Source organism: Liolophura sinensis, chromosome 3 (assembly GCF_032854445.1).
Source record: "Liolophura sinensis isolate JHLJ2023 chromosome 3, CUHK_Ljap_v2, whole genome shotgun sequence".
NCBI lineage: Eukaryota > Metazoa > Mollusca > Polyplacophora > Chitonida > Chitonidae > Liolophura > Liolophura sinensis.
This window is the reverse complement of record NC_088297.1, coordinates 7688835-7710131: the sequence shown is the minus strand read 5'-3', so window position 1 is coordinate 7710131 and position 21297 is coordinate 7688835. Positions and strand designations below refer to the sequence as shown.

General features: G+C 40.4%; 2 protein-coding genes across 2 annotated transcripts in view; one reads left to right on the top strand and one right to left on the bottom strand.

Moving 5' to 3' along the window:
- Positions 1-4199, top strand: part of LOC135463955 (uncharacterized) — a 31087-nt gene extending 26888 nt beyond the window's left edge. The window contains exon 4 of the mRNA XM_064741426.1: positions 3020-4199. Within this exon, the coding sequence (XP_064597496.1) occupies positions 3020-3447 (428 nt within the window). The 3' untranslated portion in view covers positions 3448-4199. The remainder of the gene's footprint in view (positions 1-3019) is intronic.
- Positions 4200-10497: 6298 nt separating this feature from the next.
- LOC135464121 (uncharacterized) lies at positions 10498-19067 on the bottom strand. The gene is made up of 4 exons (XM_064741614.1): positions 18965-19067; positions 16333-16523; positions 12610-13578; positions 10498-11300 (listed from the first exon to the last, which is right to left on the bottom strand). Exons 2-4 carry the CDS (start codon positions 16496-16498, stop codon positions 10819-10821), a joined length of 1617 nt encoding a protein of 538 aa, XP_064597684.1. The 5' UTR covers positions 16499-16523; positions 18965-19067; the 3' UTR covers positions 10498-10818.
- Positions 19068-21297: the final 2230 nt, after the last annotated feature.

The following is a 21297-nucleotide window of genomic DNA, read 5'->3' as shown; positions in this document are numbered from 1 at the left end:
CAACTTATGGTGTTTATAACCTCACCTGTTGGTCAGCGAATGATGTTTATGGCCTCACTTGTTGGTCAGCTAATGGTGTTTATAACGTCACCTGTTGTTCAGCTGATAGTGTTTATGACGCCTCCTGCTGGCCAGCTAACGATGTTTACAGCAGCACCTGTTGGTCAGCTTATGGTGTTTATAACATCTTTTGTTGGTCAGGTAATGATGTTTATGACCTCACTTGTTGGTCAGCTAATGATGTTTATGACCTCACTTGTTGGTCAGCTAATGATGTTTATTACATCAACTGTTGGTTAGTGAATTGCTACTTTTTAAAAGCACATGTTGGTGAGGCAGTCGTCGCTTTTAACGTCACATGTTGGCCAGGTAGTCGTTGTTTTTAACGTCACGTGTTGGCCAGGCAGTTGTCGTTTTTTTTTTGACGTCACATGTTGACCAGGCAATCGACTTTTTTGACGTCACATGTTGGTCAGGCAGTCGTCGTTTTGAATGTCTCATGTTCGTCAGGCAGTTTTCATTTTTAACGGCTCGTGTTCGTCAGACAGATTTTAACGTCAAATGTTTGTTATGTAGTGTTCATATATAATATCATCTGCTGGTCAGGTAGCGTTTGTTTTAACGTCAAGTCTTAGTTAAGTACTGATTTGTTTTGCCAACATATGCTGGACAGAAAGTGGTTGTTCACAACGCCAGACTATGCTCAAGTAGAATGTTTCAACGACATTTATATGTGTATATACAACTACGGTTTACGGTTAGTTCTTTGAAACCGCTGGACAATACTGTACTCAGAATGCGTTTAGAATACACCTGACATTGCACTTTAGTGTTTTACAAAACGCTTCCTACCTCTTTGCCTTCATATCACGTTTGTATACTTTTGCGCCACTTTATGTTTAGAATTTGTGTTCTTTGTCTCTTTAAATATTTGATTATGAGAATCCCTCGTCTTTAATTGTTTGCTAATTAACATGCAGAATGACAATAAATAATTGCTAAATATTATTACTTGTTCAGCTTTGTTTAATAACAAGAATTATTCCAACAAAAATTGCCTCTAAGCATATGTCGGTACCATATATCTTTTGTCATGTTTCTGTATTCTTGCCAGAATTCTTTTGTGGGTACATATCCCTAAGTACTCATTAGGTCAGGTCGTTCCGTTTCTTAAATGCCAACGAACATGTTGCATTAGAGATTAATTGACAAGTTATTGGAAAATGTACTAGTCCTCATTTTTGTTGATCACCTTTGGAATATATTAAATGTAATGAATTAGAGTATAAAAGAGCAATCCATGTATTTCAGAGTAAATATACATTGGATAGGTCACAATGGACAATTCATTTACTCCATGGCAAGTGTTTACTATGTTTTCACCGGAATGTTTTCGTTTGCCATGACTACAGTATTTAATTCTCAAATTCCCGTACCACGTGCACTTGATGAGATTTCATTAAGCATCTCATGGCAACATGAGTAGGGCGTAAAACACTAATCAAATGAATAAATCCCATGGCAACACGAGTACGGCGTAAAATACTTATCAAATGAATAAATCCCACGGCAACATGTGTAGGGTGTAAAACACTAATCAAATGAATACATCCCATGGCAAAACGAGTACGGCGTAAAATACTTATCAAATCAATAAATCTCACGGCAACATGTGTAGGGTGTAAAACACTAATCAAATGAATAAAATCCACGGCAACACGAGTGGGGCGTAAAATACTAATCAAATGAATAAATCCCACGGCAACACGAGTAGGGCGTAAAACACTAATCAAATGAATAAAACCCACGGCAACATGTTTAGGGCATAAAACACTAATCAAATGAATAAATCCCACGACAACATGAGTAGAGCGTAAAACACTAACGAAATGAATAAATCCCACGGCAACTAAGTCATGAATGAAGTAAACAGTATAACCAGCAGCTCATAGCTTTTGTCATCAGTAAAAAAATACGTTTTCAATTTACACATGAACTGTTTCAGCTTGACTGCATTTGGTGTGCAATATTTGAACAAAGTCATTGGCAGATCCCCCTTAAGTTAAGTAGAAGTGTCAATCGATCTGGACGTTGGAAAAACTAAATAACGGAAGAAACTCTTGAAAGCTTTATAATATACATGTAAGAACATTACACCTTGAATCTTTGTAGTTGTATTATAAATGCGGTATTAGGTTCGCATGATACCGATTCACGAAATGAAGGGTTCTGGTGGACAGTCAGGCATCGCTGAAATGAGTAGATGATTCCTGGTGCCACCTGAAGGCCAGATCATGTATATGTATATAGTATTAAAGAGCTGTTCCGCTATCAGCAGTTGAGCCACAGAGTCCAAACCAGATTGCAAAACATGGAAAACCCAGGCACGATGGAGTTGCAATGGAGATTTTGATTAAAGATGATTTTTTTTTTCATTTTAATGCATTAGGAATTTGAGTGGTATTTTTAGCTCGTCTATATAAAGTACAGGCGTAGCTTATATCGTACCATGAGCGTCGGCGTCGACGTCCAATAATAGAATGACTGAGTGAGGGCTTGGGGTTTAATGTCGTACTTAACAATTTTTCAGTCGACGTATGACGACGAAGAATCCCTAGAGTGCATGCAGTGTGCCTCCTTGTTGCAGGACGGATTTCTACTGCTCTTTTATCTTGTGCTGCTTCACTGAGACGGCTTACCGAAGGCAAGTAAGCTGCGCCGCCCGAGTCATTATGCTGATACGGGTCAACCAGTCGTTGCACTATCCCCTTCATGCTTAACGCGAGCATAAACGAGGAAGTTGAAACTTCCTCGTTTATGCACTCTGACGATTCCTTCGTCGTCATATGACTGAAAAATTGTTAAGTACGACGTTAAACCCCAAGTGCTCACTCACTCTTTTCTGAGTATGGTGCGAGTATCCGTGCATATGCTTCTATTTTTCCTTTGCGTGAACTAGTGAATTATAAGGTTTCACAAAAAACGAAACTAATTAGTTTTCTTCCTTTTCTTCTCCTAGATGACAACAGGTGTTTCACGGAGGCTGGGCTGTTGTTGCAAAAGTCCGGCGTCCGATTTACGGCCGTGGACACCATTCGGAAGACCGTATCTGCAGTGAGAGGTTTGCAATCTTGGCTTAGGACCCGGTTTGCTGAGGACCATCGCCGCATAGAGGACATGCCCCCAGCAGAGCTAGACGAGTACCTTGCTGAATTCTTTTCCGATATAAAAACCCGAGACGGCGGGGAGTATCACCCGTCGTCGTTCAACTCGCTGAGGTCTGCCATAGAGCGATATCTGCAGCAGAAGGACTACGGCTATTCCATCATTTCTTCGTCGGTCTTCAAGAAAAGCCAACAGTCGTACAAGGCGAGGAAGGCGTCTCTGTACAAGCAACGCCAAGTCACAGAATTCATCAACGAGTCCCTGCAGCCACCGACGAACTAGTGTCGTTGGCGGAGATCTTGAAGAACTAATATTTTTGACGAAGAACCTGAAGAAGTGTCTCGTTGATAAAGACCTTGATGAACTAGTCTCGCTGGCATGGTGCCTGACGAACTACACTGAAAAACCCAGATGTTTAACATTTAAATGCCTCATAAACATGTCTTTGATAATAACTGTGCTTAATGTTTATTTGCAACATACTTGGACATGTTTATACAGCAGTATGATACCTCTGTAAACAAACTAACCACACTATAAGTGTTCATATCCTGAATACTTCGGAATGTTTATTTCAGAGGATAGAACTCGCAACGTGTAGTGCCTGGATGTAAACATTGAAATGTTTAACCTACGAAAAGCATGTTCATGTTGAACACGTAACATTTAAAGATTGCAACGCGATTGTAATATACAGTCAGGTCACACGTAATAAGTTAAAATCTGATGTCTGGATCTACTTCCGCTTTGGGGTTCTCAGCAGTTGGTTATAATCCAGATACTGGTGAACTGGGTGTACTTTGCCTGAAGCTTGGTGGTGCTACTTGTTCAGGAATAAACAGGAAATCTGGATAGTTTAATCTGAACCATTAATAAACTAATGCTAGAAAGTGAACAGTGAAATTGATGATACCTTTTCCATGAAAGCATTGTATTTCATGTTTCACCAATTTACAATACGTCTCATAAACTTACTCTCACTCTTTACAGTGTACTTTTTAAACAGAGAAAGTCAACTTTAAAAGTTTGAATTAAAACGCTGATTTTTCAACATTCACCAATGCTAATTCCCGTTATCTTTGGCTACATGTCATTTATGTTTTTGTTTTTTTTTGTTGTTTTTTTTTTTTTTTTGAAGAAAAAAAAAACCCCCCATTAGATTTCTTTTCTGAGTACCAGTCCCGATAGCACAGTTGGCAGAGCGTCCGCTTCGGGAGCGCTAGTTCCAGGATGAATCCTGGGTCGAGTTACACATCTAAGACCTTAAAAGAGGAAGTAACTGCCTCGCTTGGCGTTCAGCATGAAGGGGATAGTGCAACGACTGGTTGACCTGTATCAGTATGATGGCTCGCGCGCGGCGGCTTAATTGTCTTCGGTAAGCCGACTTAGTGAAGCAGCACTAGATAAAAGAGCGGTGGAAATCCGTCCTGCAACAACGAGGCACATTACATGCACTCTAAGGATACCTTCGTCATCATATGACTGAAAAATTGTTAAGTAGGACGTTAAACCGCAAGCACTTACTCACTCTTTTCTGAGTACGGTGCGTTCAGAACAAGTTCGTGGAGGAATCCAAATAACTACACTGCAATCTTACACTTGTTGCACATAACTTTGAGAAAATCAAGTCTAATGAACAATGACCCCTGTGATGTTTGTGCTATAAGCTCCCTGGTACAACCTAGATGAACCGCTTCGGTGGCCTAATGATTAGAGCGTCTACCGCGAAATCGGGTCATACCAAAGACTTTAAATATGGTAAGAGGTGGCTGGGGTCAGTATAATGTGACTGAGTAGAGTGTTTTATATATGTCTGGTGTATTCTCCGTCGTCATATGACTGCCAAATTAAGTAGGAAATGCTACCCCAAGCATACATACATACAATCTGGGTGACTGACACAAGCTACAACGTGGTGTAAAGACTTTAGATGTAACATGTGAGAACGCAACTGGTTGTTTCTACGCTAAAACCTTTCTCGATAAATTATATGCCGTTCAGTACTCAGAACATCTCAGATCATTGGGCCAAGTCCATTTGAATGACCGACCAATTGTGTGACTTCCAAGTCGAAGGCAAACAAGTGCCTAAATGTACGTATTACCATTGCCACAGCATTTGGTGCGCAGCAAACGTAAAGCATCTGATACCGTCTGTTCTAAAAGAATTAATTTAACACTGAACTACATAAGTAAGGTATCAAACGATGCAGAGCAACGCATCCAATCTGCACATGCTGAAAGGAGTTGCGGAACGTTGTTACTTCATGATGACGCCATCTAAGAATTTAAGCCCTTGCTACATCTTAAGGTACTGGTCGGAGAGCAATGCAGTTTGCGCCACTTTATTTCTCGTGACTCGACAATAAGTTCCGTTTAAACCGCATTTTTGCAATGATATCGAGTATGACTTTTTACCAAATGACTTCGGTGATTGACATAAACTACACAAAATTGCTAAACATTATGAATAGACATAAAGACAGTATCTACACAGAATTATTCACATCTGTAACATAACGCACTTTTTATTAGTTCATGACTTTCAGGTTACTTAGTAACGGTCCGTGTGAACCGTGGTTAGATTCCGGCACGGTGCACAATCCAAGAAAGTCCTGACGAAGCAATCCAGAACAAATATACTAACGTATACACGAAAGCTGTGTGAGATATAACAAAGACTTGGTTGCCTTTTTCACGCGTAAGTTTCTATGTCAGTACTTGCGTGAATTCATTGGTGGTTCCCCGGATGAGGCTGGCCAATCGTGGAAGAGACTCTATTCAGATATATTCCCCACATGACAAAAGTACGTGAAACACGCACATGTGCATTTAGCAACATACCATGTTCATCTGTCTTAAGCACGCCAAAAAACTTATTCTTTCGCAACAATTCGAGTGGTCTGGTTGTATAAGCACCCGGCTACGACCAACACGCTGTCTGAAGGAAAGTGCGAACCCAACAAACGAAGTTTGAAATGGTTAACTTGCTGGATTTTAATACATAGAAATGAAATACAGCTTTAGCCTAGAAGAATTTACTTTGCATTGTTATTCTTTGTTTCAAAATGTTGAGATCCGAATGAATTAATATTACCAAGGGTGATTACTTAAACGTGTATCCACAAACGGATGTAAGTTACATGATTTACATAGGCAAAATTTTATATGGTTGAAAGTGTGAAATTTTACATTTCTGTTCCATGCGTGACTCGAGTCAAAGGAGGCTGTCTAGAACCTTATCTAATAAATTAAAACAGTCATGTTGCTAGGGGGCACTAAAATCTAATTGAAAAACTCGTTAGTATCAAAATTTACATGTATCAAATACCTAATAATTAAATAAAATGTAAAGTGTTTAATAGATGATTATATATGTTACCAGTGGCAGTTAAGTGTCGTTCTAGTTTAATTTGTACATGGGCTGCAAATAACTGAACGTTTCCATATGTATTTGTTTTGTGTTCACACGGGTGAAAGATCACACCAGCAAGTTAACTATGATGATAGAAGAAGTAATCCTGCTGTTCGTGTTGATGACACACGTGACCAGTCCATTGTTAAGGTAACCGACTGATGATCATCCTGACAAGCGTTACGATGGTCCTGATGCTCTAGCAGTGGATGGTCCTAAACAGCCTGATGGTCCCATAGATGGTAGACCAGACCAGCTTGTTCCCACGGATGATAGACTAAACCGGGTACAGCGTAAAACACCAATTAAATTTACACACTAAACAAATAATTCTTAGCACCAAGCATTGCTTTTCCTGGGTCCATATCCTCTTTAAAGACGGTGAACTAGTATGGCTAGAGCAGTACTTTCGCCAGTAGCCTTTTGGGTTTGTTTGATTGTACGCTGTGCAATAACCTTTCATATACGATACAAAAACGGTATCGTTGCACAAACCATTGAGACGCTCTTTTCTAACATCCTTTACGCTGACACACAGTATGACATAAGTACACTCTGTCGTTCACGCTAGAACTGGGTGCTTCGACCGACCGGACCGCCACTGAAGGCTTTGGCGTGGAAATACTGGCTGCAGAATTTTTAGCGCATGCAATGTTGTCACAGATATAGATATCCAAGTCAGCTCTTTGTATTTTCCGCCTAAGCTGATAACCTACATCATAATAATGTGGTAATATTAACCACAGGGCAGTTGTCACTTCCACTGACTGAATCATTGTCCACTTACCATGTAAACAGAACATAATTCAAAACACAGTCAAGGGCAGATAACTTACCAGTGTGGCCGTAGAGTCTTGTTCCCCATCGGTCAGTTATTTGGGGTGTTTGGGACCACCTCTTGCTACTTGTATGTATCGTCTTTGCGTAACAATCTTCTAAATAAGGATGTGATGCATGCCTAATAAATTTATTTGATGGTAAATTTGTTGTTTATGTCCAAACATATGCATTTAATCCGAGATATGATAATATTATGAACATATTAAAACTGTAAATTTTATCAAAATCCAGATTGAACACATTTGTAAGCTGAAAAGATCAAAATCTAGCGCAAATATATTTATTAAACATGTGTTACACACTCATTTATAGTATTTTTATGACATAACAATATATACCAAGAAGTTGTCCCAAATACCCACCATACAAAAATATTTTCAAGTGTCTTGTACTCCTGAAAGGAGAATCGACAAAAATATTGAAGGCCACAAATACAACTAACTTTTAGCCCTCTTTCATCTGAACTTTATTTAATTTTTGAGTTTTCTCCACCTTTAATGCATGCCTCTTTAAGTAAGGCTATCTGAATTTCCAAAGGTGCTACACTTTCTTCAACATCATAAATATTTATTTATTTATTTGATTGGTGTTTTACGACGTACTCCAGAATATTTCACTTATGCGACGGCGGCCAGCATTATGGTCGGAGGAAACCAGGCAGAGCCCGGGAGGAAACCCACGACCATCCGCAGTTTGCTAGCAGATCTTCCTACGTATGGAAAGAGAGGAAGCCAGCATGGGCTGGACTTGAACTCACGGCGACCGCATTGGTAAGAGACTCCTGGGTCATTACGCTGCGCTAGCGGGATAACCGACTGAGCCACGGAGGGCCCCCATCATAAATAACATTCTTGCATGACGACACAGATGACTGGCAGCACTGCATGCCTTTGTCCATGCCAAAAGTTAGCCGAACTACAAGATTTGGCTAACCTATTAGAACAACAGATCATGCATGCTACAAAAGAACAACACTACAATAAGCTATATACAATTCAGCTGACTATATTACTATACACAATAACTTTGAAATATACAGAGTTGTGAGGTACAAGCGACATTTTCGTCCCGCTTACTCAGATAATTTTGTCGTCATATATCTGCGTGCATTTACATTAGGCAGAAGACAAAACGTCATGACCTCAAGGTCAGCCTCGTTGGATCAGCTTGATGGCTGCGAGGTCACCAAGTGCAATGGCATAGCGTATATGAAAGTAAGGTTATTTGTCATGAACTGGTGTGTTGCAATCGTTCCGTTTTGGTTCGGCGAGTCTCAAAACACGATAGTTAATTAATTAAGAAGTTTGGAATCAATAATTATAAGTGCAAGAAGAAAACTGTTCCTAATAAAGGACAATAACAACACTGTACAACCCTATCCTTTCATACACCTGCTCTTCGCGGCCAAAATTACTTTACAAAACCAAAGGTACTAAGACATATGCAAACGGCTATGCACGTGTATCACACGGGACCGACGGTTCAGCAGTTTCTTTTGGTGAAACGAAACGTACACTGTATCGAATTTGTCATGAAAGTCCTTTCCATTAGTTGATGTTTTAAAGTAAAAGAAAGCTACAAAAATGAAATAAAGTGTATCATAAAGAAAACTGAAAATTATGCGTACAAATTCTTTCATTTATTTTTTCAGATTTTTGTGAGATTGTTGAAAGGCATTCAAATATTTGAAAACTTTGGTGGGTTTCAGGGGCCATAATGACGGTATCTAGGAACTCTTACATCACATCACCTGTTTTCATCATGTTCACCAGAAGGGAGGAATTTTGGGGAACATTATTTCAGTAATCTTTCACTCATGGGTAAACAGTTATTCCAACAATCAGTGTCGTGATTTGAATTAAATAGCGGTGACGACAGAGTTCATAAACTGTGCTATTATGGGATGTAATAAATGAAATATCTTTACGCATACTTTCAAGTGGTCTACGTAGCAATGTCTACTTCGATTTTTAGAGGCCTTTTCCTTTAAGTACTATTGTACTCATAAAACAACCCAGATTAATGGCAGAACTTGCAGAAACCGGCGGGAACCGTCACAACTTACCACGTACAGCCGGAACTGAGGGTGTTAGTAAACCCGGCGGGAACCATCACATCTTACCACGTACAGCCGGAACTGAGGGTGTTAGCAGAACCCGGCGGAAACCATCACAACTTACCACGTACAGCCGGAAATGAGGGTGTTAGCAGAACCCGGTGGGAACCATCACATCTTACCATGTACAGGCGGAACTGAGGGTGTTAGCAGAACCCGGCGGGAACCATCACATTTTACCACGTACAGCTGGAACTATGGGTGTTAGCAGAAGCCGGCGGGAACCGTCACATCTTACCACGTACAGCCGGAACTGAGGGTGTTAGTAAACCCGGCGGGAGCCATCACATTTTACCACGTACAGCCGGAACTGAGGGTGTTAGTAAACCCGACGCGAACCATCACATTTTACCACGTACAGCTGGAACTATGGGTGTTAGCAGAACCCGGCGGGAACCGTCACATCTTACCACATACAGCCGGAACTGAGGGTGTTAGTAAACCCGACGGGAACCATCACATCTTACCACTTACAGCTGGAACTATGGGTGTTTGCAGGACTCTGCGGGTACCATCATATCTTACTACTTAAAGCCGGAACTCCAGTAGGATTAGGTTGTATGGCAGAGCCCATTACACAGATCACACACGCATGATCCTACTGGAGAACCCATTAGATCACACACCCATGGTCCTACTGGAGAACCCATAAGATCACACACCCATGGTCCTACTGGAGAACCCATTAGATCACACACCCATGGTCCTACTGGAGAACCCATTAGATCACATACCCATGGTCCTACTGGAGAACCCCTTAGATCACATACCCATGGTCCTACTGGAGCATTAGTGTTGGTAAGGTTTGCCAACACACTTGTCTCATGGTGTGAATATTTGTATAGCATCTATAGTCCTCTAAAGCCTGTCAAAGTTCGGTCACTTTCCCTGGGTATTCAGGTACCTACCACCCCCACCCTCAAACCCCACCATACTGTTCCAAATATCTTGAGTATGCTGTTAAGCCCCAATCAGTCAAATGAATGAATATGTTAAAGAGAGAGTTTTCTTCACGGGCAGTTTAGAAAGGTCTACTGGCCTGAACTATACCTGATTACCTATGAAAAAAATATGTCATGTGCAACAGTGCATTTTTTTTATCAGAGTACACAAAACAGAAAAATAACATATACAGAAATGATCAAGATATATTTGTCAGTAAAAAAAAACACATTAAAGCTATGGATAAATATATGAAATTTATAACAAAATACGACGTCAGTTCACAAACATGGTGACTTAGAAATATGCCTTGATTAAGAGAAGTGCCAGGGTACGCATCATTACTGGAAGCTAATGTAGTTTAAATCTGTGTCGGCTTTCCTGTTCTTCAGGAATAGTGAATGTCTCAGTTGCTCCTTTTTTCTGTAGTAGGCTCTTTGGCTGTTGTAAAATAACGGTGATCTGACAATGGAGTAAGGGTAGCCATGGTCCTGAAGATACCGCTGAATACTGCCGCGAACGTCCTTGAAGGAGTTTGGATCATAGTCTCTGCCGTCCTTCCGCCGGACTAGCCTGAGGAATGCTGTTAAATACGGATCTAGTTCTTCAGGCGGAATCTCTTCGATTTGACGTAGTTCGTTTTGGTCCTGCTGAAGCCAGCGATGCATGTTGCCCACGTTTGTACGGGCCTTCTTGACTGGGCCTGGGATGCACGTGCCGTACGATGACCAGTAGTCATCTGCAGGCTGAGTCTTGACAGGGGTAGATAACTCTCCGGCATCGCTGATTTCTAATACCACACAGCCGGGATAGGCGTCATCTCCTGAAACAGGCAGAGAAGGAATGGAAAGACTTGAACAAAAAGCAACTTGAAACCGTGGCGTGCAGACAACCTCTACTGAAAGAATATGGTTGTGTATGGTAGATTTATATATACATATATATTGCACACTAATTGAATATCATACTTATTTAAGTCGGGTTTACTCTTTACCTCCTCAAATAACTTAAGTACACATGTACTCAGTTATCAGGTAATTCCATTTTTACGTTAAAGACACTCTTCAGTCACTCAAACAACCAATCTACTGTCTCTCAGACAAGTAAACTTCCCCTCTGCCTAGTCAATTTTATCTTAATAATCAAGCTTTGATTGTGAGGAAATTCATCATCCTGAGCAGTTTAGTTCACACAATCTTTTTTTTTTTTTGATTGTTGTTTTACGCCGTACTCAAGAATATTTCACTTATGCGACGGCCGCCAGCATTATGGTGGGTGGAAACCAGGCAGAGCCTGGAGGAAACCCACGGCCATCCGCAGGTTGCTGGCAGACCTTCCCCACAATCTTTTGATCACTGCATGCACAAATTTGACAAAATAGTACAATGATCATTCTTACTTCTTTGTTTGATTGTTGCTTTTGACCGTGTTAAAGAATATTTCACTTATAAGATGACACCCAGCCTGAAGACATCAAGCAGAACCTGAGGTTACTGCCAGGTTGCTGCCAGACCTTTCCAGGTACATGTATGGTCCAGAAATCAATTTGATGAATTGTTGATGAAGTACATATGTAAAAAATTCGTCAAGCAAAGAAGAACTAACAAATAACAGATAGGAGTGTACAGGTTTACCATTGCATTTGACATCTATTATTAAGAACGGGAGCTATGAGGCAATGTTGTACACTATTCAGTGGACATAGCCTTGAATCATCTAGAACCTGAGTTTCGCATTATTGTAGAGAAATTATGATTTGAGCTTATTCACTTAAATGTATGGACTGGGTCTGTCACTTACAGTTGAGGACGAAAACTGTACAGCCTATGGTTGACAATACACGTACATTTAAATCTTCTCCTTGTATTTAAGAAACTTTAAAACTTAAATTCAAACAAGTGCAAGTTGGAGTCAAGCCTGTGCTATCAGTGGTCAGTGACCAAACAGCTAATGTGTGATCAACTCTAGTGGAGACTTGCCCAGTGAGTTCCCCCTAGCTAGCCATATCATACATGTACATTTAACCACTTCCTCTCCCTCCATACGACAGGTACATGTGACGTCAAGTACACATCTCCTAATGTAAGGTATTTCTGACCCTGAAACAGCCCTCCACGTTTGACAGAACTCACCAGTGTTATTATTGCAGTAGTCTGACTCCAGCAAAGAACTTTCACTTTCAGTTTTGATAATGGGTGTCCTATTAGCACTAGACACCTGTGTGGGCACCAAGTGACTGTGTAGATGAGGGCCACACAGAGGACTGTTCCGCCCACCCTCTTGTCCCATAACGGGCGGGGACACATCCATTGAAGATTCCCCCATAATCAAGTTTTCAGCACCATAGTCTTTGTCTTTGCTCACCCCACTCAAAGGGTTTGGAACAGTCTCTAAAAATTCTTCCTCCTCATCTTGGATGTTTTCACTGTTTTGCCTCCCTAAATTGGCATCACGTCCACCAAGTGTGGACACTTGTATCAAGCCAACCGGGTAGACTCCCTGAGACCTGTTTTCAGATACAGAGATTGTTTCTGTATGTGACTTGCCACCAACAGCTTTGGCACTTGTGGGTATTATCCTTGAATTCCTGTCTAATGTACTTTTCTGTTTCCTTTGTAAATCCACTCCCATAGCATAGATATGGTCAGAGATTGATGTAGAAGCACCTGCTACCTTCTGACCAGCATTCCGGCAGGTTACAGCAGTCATGGCTCTCTTCTGAGCTTCAGCCCTATTTCTGTTACTGGTTATGGTTTCAGAAAGTCTGGTTTCAGTGATGCTGTTTGTCTCATTATGGCTTTTGGTGTGATCACAACATATGGTGTCATTGTTGGTATCAGCATTGACAACTTGTTTCCTTGTTTTTATCTTCACAATGCTGTTACAGAGGCTGGTGACACTGTCAGTCAGTATGCTGTGATGGTGTCTGTGTTTTCTGTTGGTGTTGGTATTATGAGAGCCTTTGGTGTCTGTAAAATGGTGCTTATTAATACTGGTGTCTGTAAAATGGTGCTTATTAATACTGGTGTCTTCATCGGTGTCCACAACTTCCTCTTTCAGCCCGTCTAGCCAGGATGGTTCTGGCTTCTTGCCAGAGCAATCTGAAAAAGTGAAATCATACAGGGGGTAGATGATCAATCTAACTAACGATGATAAATGTGGTAAATATACCTGAAATTTCACTCATGACTAGGATGTCATATTGTCACTGCCTCTGACAAAGGTCTGTTTGTAAGGTACAAAGATACATGTATCCTACTAAACAAGTCTAAGTAATATTCTAGCTATTACATTTAGTTTCCTTTAAAAATGCACATTTTTAGGTGAAACCTTATGTCATTTACAAATGACAGACATTAAACATTTATTCCATCCAAATCACATTTAAGCTTTTGTAACTTACAGGCACACACGTAAGAAAATATCATAAACTGCGACCAAGAGATATACTGTAAAGAGGTAAAATGAATGAAAATCACACACCCTGAAAATTTGGCATTATGAGAAACTGACATCTTTACATTAGGCTTATCTATGAGCTTTTATTTATTTATAATGATATATCAACTTTAATCCAGTAGTCTGTGTAGTTGGGGAAACTCACTAAGCTTAGGCAAAGTAACTCCTGAAATTCCCCAATTGTGACTCACATATTGTGACCACAATGTGTATGCCATAGATGTGGAAATCAAGTCCTCTAAACAGTGTCAGCAATGCTGTGGCAATGTGGAAACAATGTCAACAGAGAGAATGATGACAGCAGTGAGAATGTCAGATGTGTACAGTGAGAATGATGTCAGCAGTGAGAATGTCAGATGTGTACAGTGAGAATGATGTCAGCAGTGAGAATGTCAGGTGTGTACAGTGGGAATGATGTCAACAGAGAGAATGTCAGATGTATACAATGGGGGTGATGTCAACAGTGAGCATGTCAGATGTATACAGTGAGGATGATGTCAACAGTGAGAATGTCAGATGTATACAGTGGAGATGATGTCAGCAGTGACGATATCAGATGTATACAGCAGGGATGATGTCAACAGTGAGAATGTCAAATGTATACAGTGGGGATGATGTCAACAGTAAGAATGTCAGATGTATACAATGGGGATGGTGTCAACAGTGAGCATGTCAGATGTATACAGTGGGGATGATGTCAACAGTGAGAATGTCAGATGTATACAGTGGAGATGATGTCAGCAGTGACGATATCAGATGTATACAGCAGGGATGATGTCAACAGTGAGCATGTCAGATGTATACAGTGGGGATGATGTCAACAGTGAGAATGTCAGATGTATACAGTGGAGATGATGTCAGCAGTGACGATATCAGATGTATACAGCAGGGATGATGTCAACAGTGAGAATGTCAAATGTATACAGTGGGGATGATGTCAACAGTGAGAATGTCAGATGTATACAATGGGGGTGATGTCAACAGTGAGAATGTCAGATGTATACAATGGGGATGATGTCAGCAGTGAGAATGTCAGATGTCAATAGTGGGAATGATGTCAACATCCCGCACGATGTCAGATGCATATAGTGAGAATGATGTCAAAAGTGGGAATGATATCAACAGTGGGAATTAGACATCAATATGCTAGAAGCATCATTTGTTAAGAACACCACCACTTTTACTTTCACTCCCATTACTACTCAAGCCACATGTTAATCGTACATGTTTATGAAGGAGATGAAAGCATAAATTGGGAGAAGCCAGAGCATAAACTGGAAGAAGCCAGAGCATAAATTGGGAGAAGCCAGAGCATAAACTGGGAGAAGCCAGAGCATAAATTGGGAGAAGCCAGAGCATGAATCGGGAGAAGCAAGAGCATAAACTGGGAGAAGTCAGAGCCTAAAATGGAAGAAGCCACACCCTATATATGAGGTATTTCACATAAAGGATATGACAAGGAGATGGATTTGAGCAGCTGACCAACATAGCCAACATCTTTAAGCTGTTGTTTCATTTCTGTATATATTTGCTCTTAATTGAAACACCAGTCACCAAGATCACAAATGTGTCTTAAGCTTCATGCCAGACTTTGTCTTGGCTTCAAAACAGTTTAATAGTGCCCTAAAATTGTGGCTTGCAGTAAAAAAAATTTTATATTAATACTTAACACAATTTCTCAATTTTTTTCAAGACAAAAATGAAAATTAGAATTTAAGTTCAAATGTAAGTTGAGGAATTATACCACATGTTAACACAAAGTCTGACTTAAGTCTGATATACTCTCTGTAAAACCATTCAAATCTATCGATTCTGAGTACAAATTTTCATTGGTTGCACGTCCAACGAAACAAGAATTACTTCAGCAAAAACTGGCATCACCAATCATCCAAAAGTAAATAATAATCCCTCCCTTACTTACAGCCCCATCTTTGTCCAAGAATTTTGTAAAATTTGGCTCGTATTTACCTTACCACTTCCTTCATTCACAATAAATTACAACAACAAGATGTTACGGCCTGCGATGATACAATCTTTTCCAATGGTCACTATGCATGCATTATGTTAATTAGCCGTCTGTATCACATGTGTTAGCTCTTTCAGCAGATGTAGTAAATATGGGCTACAGGCCTCAGCTCTAAGACTGCCATCTGATCCTTTGTCCAGAACACAAAATCTGGCATCTGTTATATAATGCTCCACATGAATTACATCAAATTAGGAAAACAATCCTGATTGGTTAGTAGTGAAAAATGATATGGCACAAAAATAACAGCTGCAATGTTTATTGAAATCCCAAGTGCAATTCTACACGTATATGTAGGTGTTTTTTGCATCTCTTTGTACGAGTCAAAATGTCAAATGTTTCACTTTAATAGCCAGCAACTATTACTTACTCAGATAAATGAAGCCATTCGACTTGTACTCTGCCACACAGAGATCAACCCAGACAACAAACTGTGACAGTGTGTGGGGACATCCGCTCAGATCTTCAATGATGGAGGCAAATTTGACCTGAACAGCTTCCAGTGAGGTGCCCATTGTGCATGGTACAATGTACATTACTTCAGCTAAGTTCCCATGAGATCTGCAAACAAAATGTTTTGATTTTACGAAATAATATCACATCCTACAGTAGTACAGAGCTGTGACTTTGTTTGTTCTTTATTGTTTTGTTAATGAAGGTTTAATGAATACGCCTACAAGTATTCGCATGGATAAATTTATCCCACATGAAGTTTAGAAAGAATCACTATGTCTTTGTGGTCTTAAATAGTGAGAGTAAGTTATTTATTATTTATTTATTTGATTGGTGTTTTATGCCGTACTCAAGAATATTTCACTTATACTATGGCAGCCAGCCAGCATTATGGTAGGAGTAAACCGGGCACAGCCCGGGGGAAACCCACGACCACCCGCAGGTTGCTGACAAACCTTCCCATGTACGGCCGGAGAGGAAGCCAGCATGAGCTGGGCTTGAACTCACAGCGACCGCGTTGGTGAGAGACTCTTAGGTCATTACGCTGTGCTAGCGCGCTAACCAAGTGAGCCACGGAGGCCCCTAGTGAGAGTAAGCCAAGTAACATACTTAGAATGCTTCGCTATGGTATCACATTTAATCACTATAACTGGAGAATGCAGAGCTGTTTCCGCTTAAATCACCTGAAGCCTAGATTGCCCTTCAACCAAATGTGCACATGATACGATGATGTGAAATCGTGTTTTCTGTTGCTTTGACATGGCGCATCCCACAGCCTCTGAAGAATTCCAGATTAAAAACTGATTTATTGAGTCACCAAGAACGCAGGACACAAAATGGTTGTGGCCATTTATGTATTTATTTATCTAATTATTTGATTTGTGTTTCACGCCGTACCCAAGAATATTTCAGTTATGCAACGACAGCCAGCATTATGGTGGGAGGAAATTGCGCAGAGAAACCCAGGATCATTTGCAGGTTGCTGACAGACCTTCCCATTTGCGGCCTGAGAGGAATTGTGGCCTTTTAGGTCTGTTTCCATCCCACTTCATGAATAACTTATTTATTGTTATTTCTTTTAATGCTGTACTAAAGAATAATGACTGCAATCTGTTTTATAAGTGAAGGTAACCCACAGTAAACAACCAACCTATGTCAAGTGACTGTTGAACTTTCCCATGTGTGACGTACACATTTTCACATGATATTGGTCAAAATAAACGGTCTTCAAATGAACAATAACATTAAACGACTGGAGCCACCTCAAGATTGAAACACAAGCATGAGAAATTATCAGCCACAACCTGCTCCCCCAGTCATTTTCCTCTACACGGACTCTACATTCGTTATACTAGTGGCTTATAGACTCTTCATCTGTTATACTAGTGGCTTATAGACTCTACATCCGTTATACTAGTGGCTTACAGACTCTACATCCATTATACTAGTGGCTTATAGACTCTTCATCTGTTATACTAGTGGCTTATATATTCTACAGCATTATCATAACGTACATATTTAGTTCCTAATACATGAAAGTAATAATTATGCTTAATGTTTGCTTATTTTTGCATGCTGTTAAATGCCACTGTCAATGTTTTGCAGTCAGATCATAACAGTTCTATGGTATTCCCTTATGAAGGATAGTCGCACATATGCATTGTGCTGCGTGAAAAAAATATACATGCACACCGTAGTACTGAAGACACAGTTTCGTTAAGCACTCTGCCCAGTCAGTCATAAGTAATCTGTTACAAGTGGACCAGTACTTCCCTTTATCTTGAGTTCCAAGTTAGAAGGTATCAAGAGTATAGATTTTGTATAAAGTCTCAGGGCAATTAAACAGAGGTTTGGTATTAGCTAAAATAAGTGCATACCTTCCACTTACAGTGACAGAAAGATTCATTAGAATTTGTTCATTTGCCTCGATGCCAAAGAGCTAGCCATGTTAAGTCTGAGGTTGATTTATGTGTGTAACGGTACTTGATCCATTCTGGTCAGTTTTGACATGTACCGCTACACATTTATGACCACTGAGTAATCATCATTCAGTGATGAACATGCAGACCAATCTAGACAACTTTTGAAAAGACCTAGCTAGAAGCCAGAACAAGCTATCATATCGTATTGTGCTACCTTTATACATGCACATGTACACGTGTATGAGCCGGTGAATTATGTTAAAATTCTAGGGCGTGAGAAACGTGGTCAAAGGGAGGTCACTCTTCGCATATAGTCATATATACGTCGTTAGTAGTCAGTATATAAGTAAAACCCACTGTACAACATCAACAATTCTTCGTGGAGCTCAATTCACCACCTCCATTGTAACTTACGGGTTTACAGGCTATATAAAAATATTTTCAATGTTGGCTGTAATGATGCATATAACACATTTATGCGCAACCTTTCACGTGCCGTTCAACTCATTGAAAAAGTTTAACGAAATGAACTTCGACTCAATTGACCTGAAAAAGACTATGGTCGGCCTGCTCTGCAGCATTTAGTAACCTTTGGATAATCCTTGATCTGGAATCGTGTAAACTTACCATTTAGACGCCTCTCGTTGTTATCTCCTGCAGATTTATCCGACTTCAACCATCTCAGAAAGTTTTCCGAACTCTGTTGTTGTCTTCCAACCGGAAGTATAAATGTCATTATCATGGGAGCAGTCATTATTCGGGTGTGAGTGTAGCCTACTGCATGTACAGTGCTGCATGCTGCTTGGTGGTAACAAACGCTGTTGTAACTGTTCTACAATTAACAAAACCGTAAGGATAATAATACAAAAAAGGAATCTGGAAAAATAGGATTTTCAGTTAATTACTGTTACAGAGATTATACAGGTGATTTTTAACAAAGAAAATGATCAACCCATATCTGACCGCATTTTTGTTTTTATCAGCTTCGGCAGTGCATCTATTGCAGTTCACAATGGGTAATAAACGTTCTAAAATGTATAAATCGGGTCGTATTATGACTTTTTAAAGCTTTAGTATCATTTTAAAAACAGTGGTTAATGATATATGTACAGGTATGAGTCTGACACATTTACCGAAAATCAATAATTTGAGCTACCGGTAGGCTTACGAGTATTCTGGGAAAATATTTATTTATTTGTTTGATTAGTGTTTTACGCCGTACTCAAGAATATTTTACATTACGGTGGGTGGAAACCGAGCACCCATAATTTATGATACCTGTTTACCCATCCGCAGGTTGCTGGCAGACCTTCCCACGTACGGCCGGAAAGGAAACCAGCATAAGCTGGACTTGAACTCACAGCGAGCGCATTGCTGAGAGGCTCCTGGGTCATTACGCTGCGCTACTGAGCCACGGAGGCCCCGGCAAATATAGAAAACTTGATATTAGCGAATATGGGTATATTGCCAAAGAATTACATGTACGCAGCGGCTTTAATCCTTTTAAACCTGCTCGTCAGGATATAGCCGGCCGTTAATAACTTTAGAATACTTAGTTTTTAATAAACAAGCATGCTATATAGGGCCCATAGGCCAGCTGTACATCGAATGGTCATGATATTTAAACGTTTTAAACAATCACATTCAGACTCTAGTGAATGTTAGAACTATATTTGCCTGTACGTTTATTAAAGAATTGGGCGACACTCTACCATTATAATATTTGACCCCTTCGGTGGCCTAATGGTTAAAGCGTCCTCCTCGAAGCCGGTAGACTCGGGATCGGGGCCATAGGCCTAATGAAGACTTTATAACTTACACTTGCTGCTCCCTCGCTTGGCAGTTAGCACTGAGAGGTTAGAGCACTGAGAGGTTAGAGCACTGAGAGGTTAGAGCACGGAAACTGAACTGGTTGGCCCGGTGTCAGTATAGTGTGACTGGGTGGGGTGTCATGTCTGGTGTCTTCTCTTCTGCATGATAATTCGGTGGCACTTGCCGACACATGAAATGTCCATGCACCTAATGACTCTTCGTGGTTATATGAATAAAGAATTACTAAGAACGACATAAAACCCTAAGCATGCATACATACCATTATAATATTGGCGTTTCAACATTGTTATTGCAATGGTACACTTCAACTACTAGCTATAGGCTTTATTATTTTATTTTTCTTTACATTGGGGTGTGGATGTGTGTGTGTGTGGGGGGGGGGGGGGGGTAAGACCTGCTACATGTACTCTAGAGAGTTAAATGTATGTATAAGGACTTAAATTTGGTCTAAGTCTACACTTACCTTACCCATTTACTTACGAAAGTAGCCGGCTGATGGTACATGTAACTGGTAGCTGGTTTCCAATGAACATCATATTTATTTTTATTTATTTATTTGATTGGTGTTTTACACCCTACTCAAGAATATTTCACTTATACGACGGAGGGCCAACATTATGGTGGGAGGAAACCGGGCAGAGCCCGGGGGAAACACACGACCATCCGCAGGTTGATGGCAGACCTTCCCACGCACGGCCGGAGAGGGAGCCAGCATGAGCTGAACTTGAACTCACAGCGACCGCATTGGTGAGAGGCTCCTGGGTCATTACGCTGCGCTAACGCCCTAACCAACTGAGCCACGGAGGCCCTCAACTTCATATTTAATTCATACATATCATAATATGTCACTGATGGGATAAGGCTTATCCTTCTACATGATAGTGTAAATATTATTTGTTGTTATTCAGTCGCCAGTGTAATCCACTAAACAAACGGGCATACGGGTACATGCTATATCGACCATATATTATAGCCACACAGGGTATATGGCCGATTCTATTTAGAATCAGTTATGTATAGTGAACTCATTCTATTCTTTCTTCAGACTTGTTTCATGCTCTGTTTCGCGGTGGTTAGCTTAATCCTATACAGGAAGTGCGTGTGTGCGCATGTTCAAATCAGCACAT

What these genes read in the sequence shown, in the direction of transcription:
- LOC135464121 (XM_064741614.1), bottom strand. Translation starts at nt 16,498, where the DNA reads ATGTACATTGTACCATGCACAATGGGCACCTCACTGGAAGCTGTTCAG. An exon ending in GAATGGCTTCATTTATCTGA is followed by an intron (nt 13,579 to 16,332) that starts GTAAGTAATAGT and finishes TCACTTTTTCAG; the next exon opens with ATTGCTCTGGCAAGAAGCCA. An exon ending in CTACTGCAATAATAACACTG is followed by an intron (nt 11,301 to 12,609) that starts GTGAGTTCTGTC and finishes TGCCTGTTTCAG; the next exon opens with GAGATGACGCCTATCCCGGC.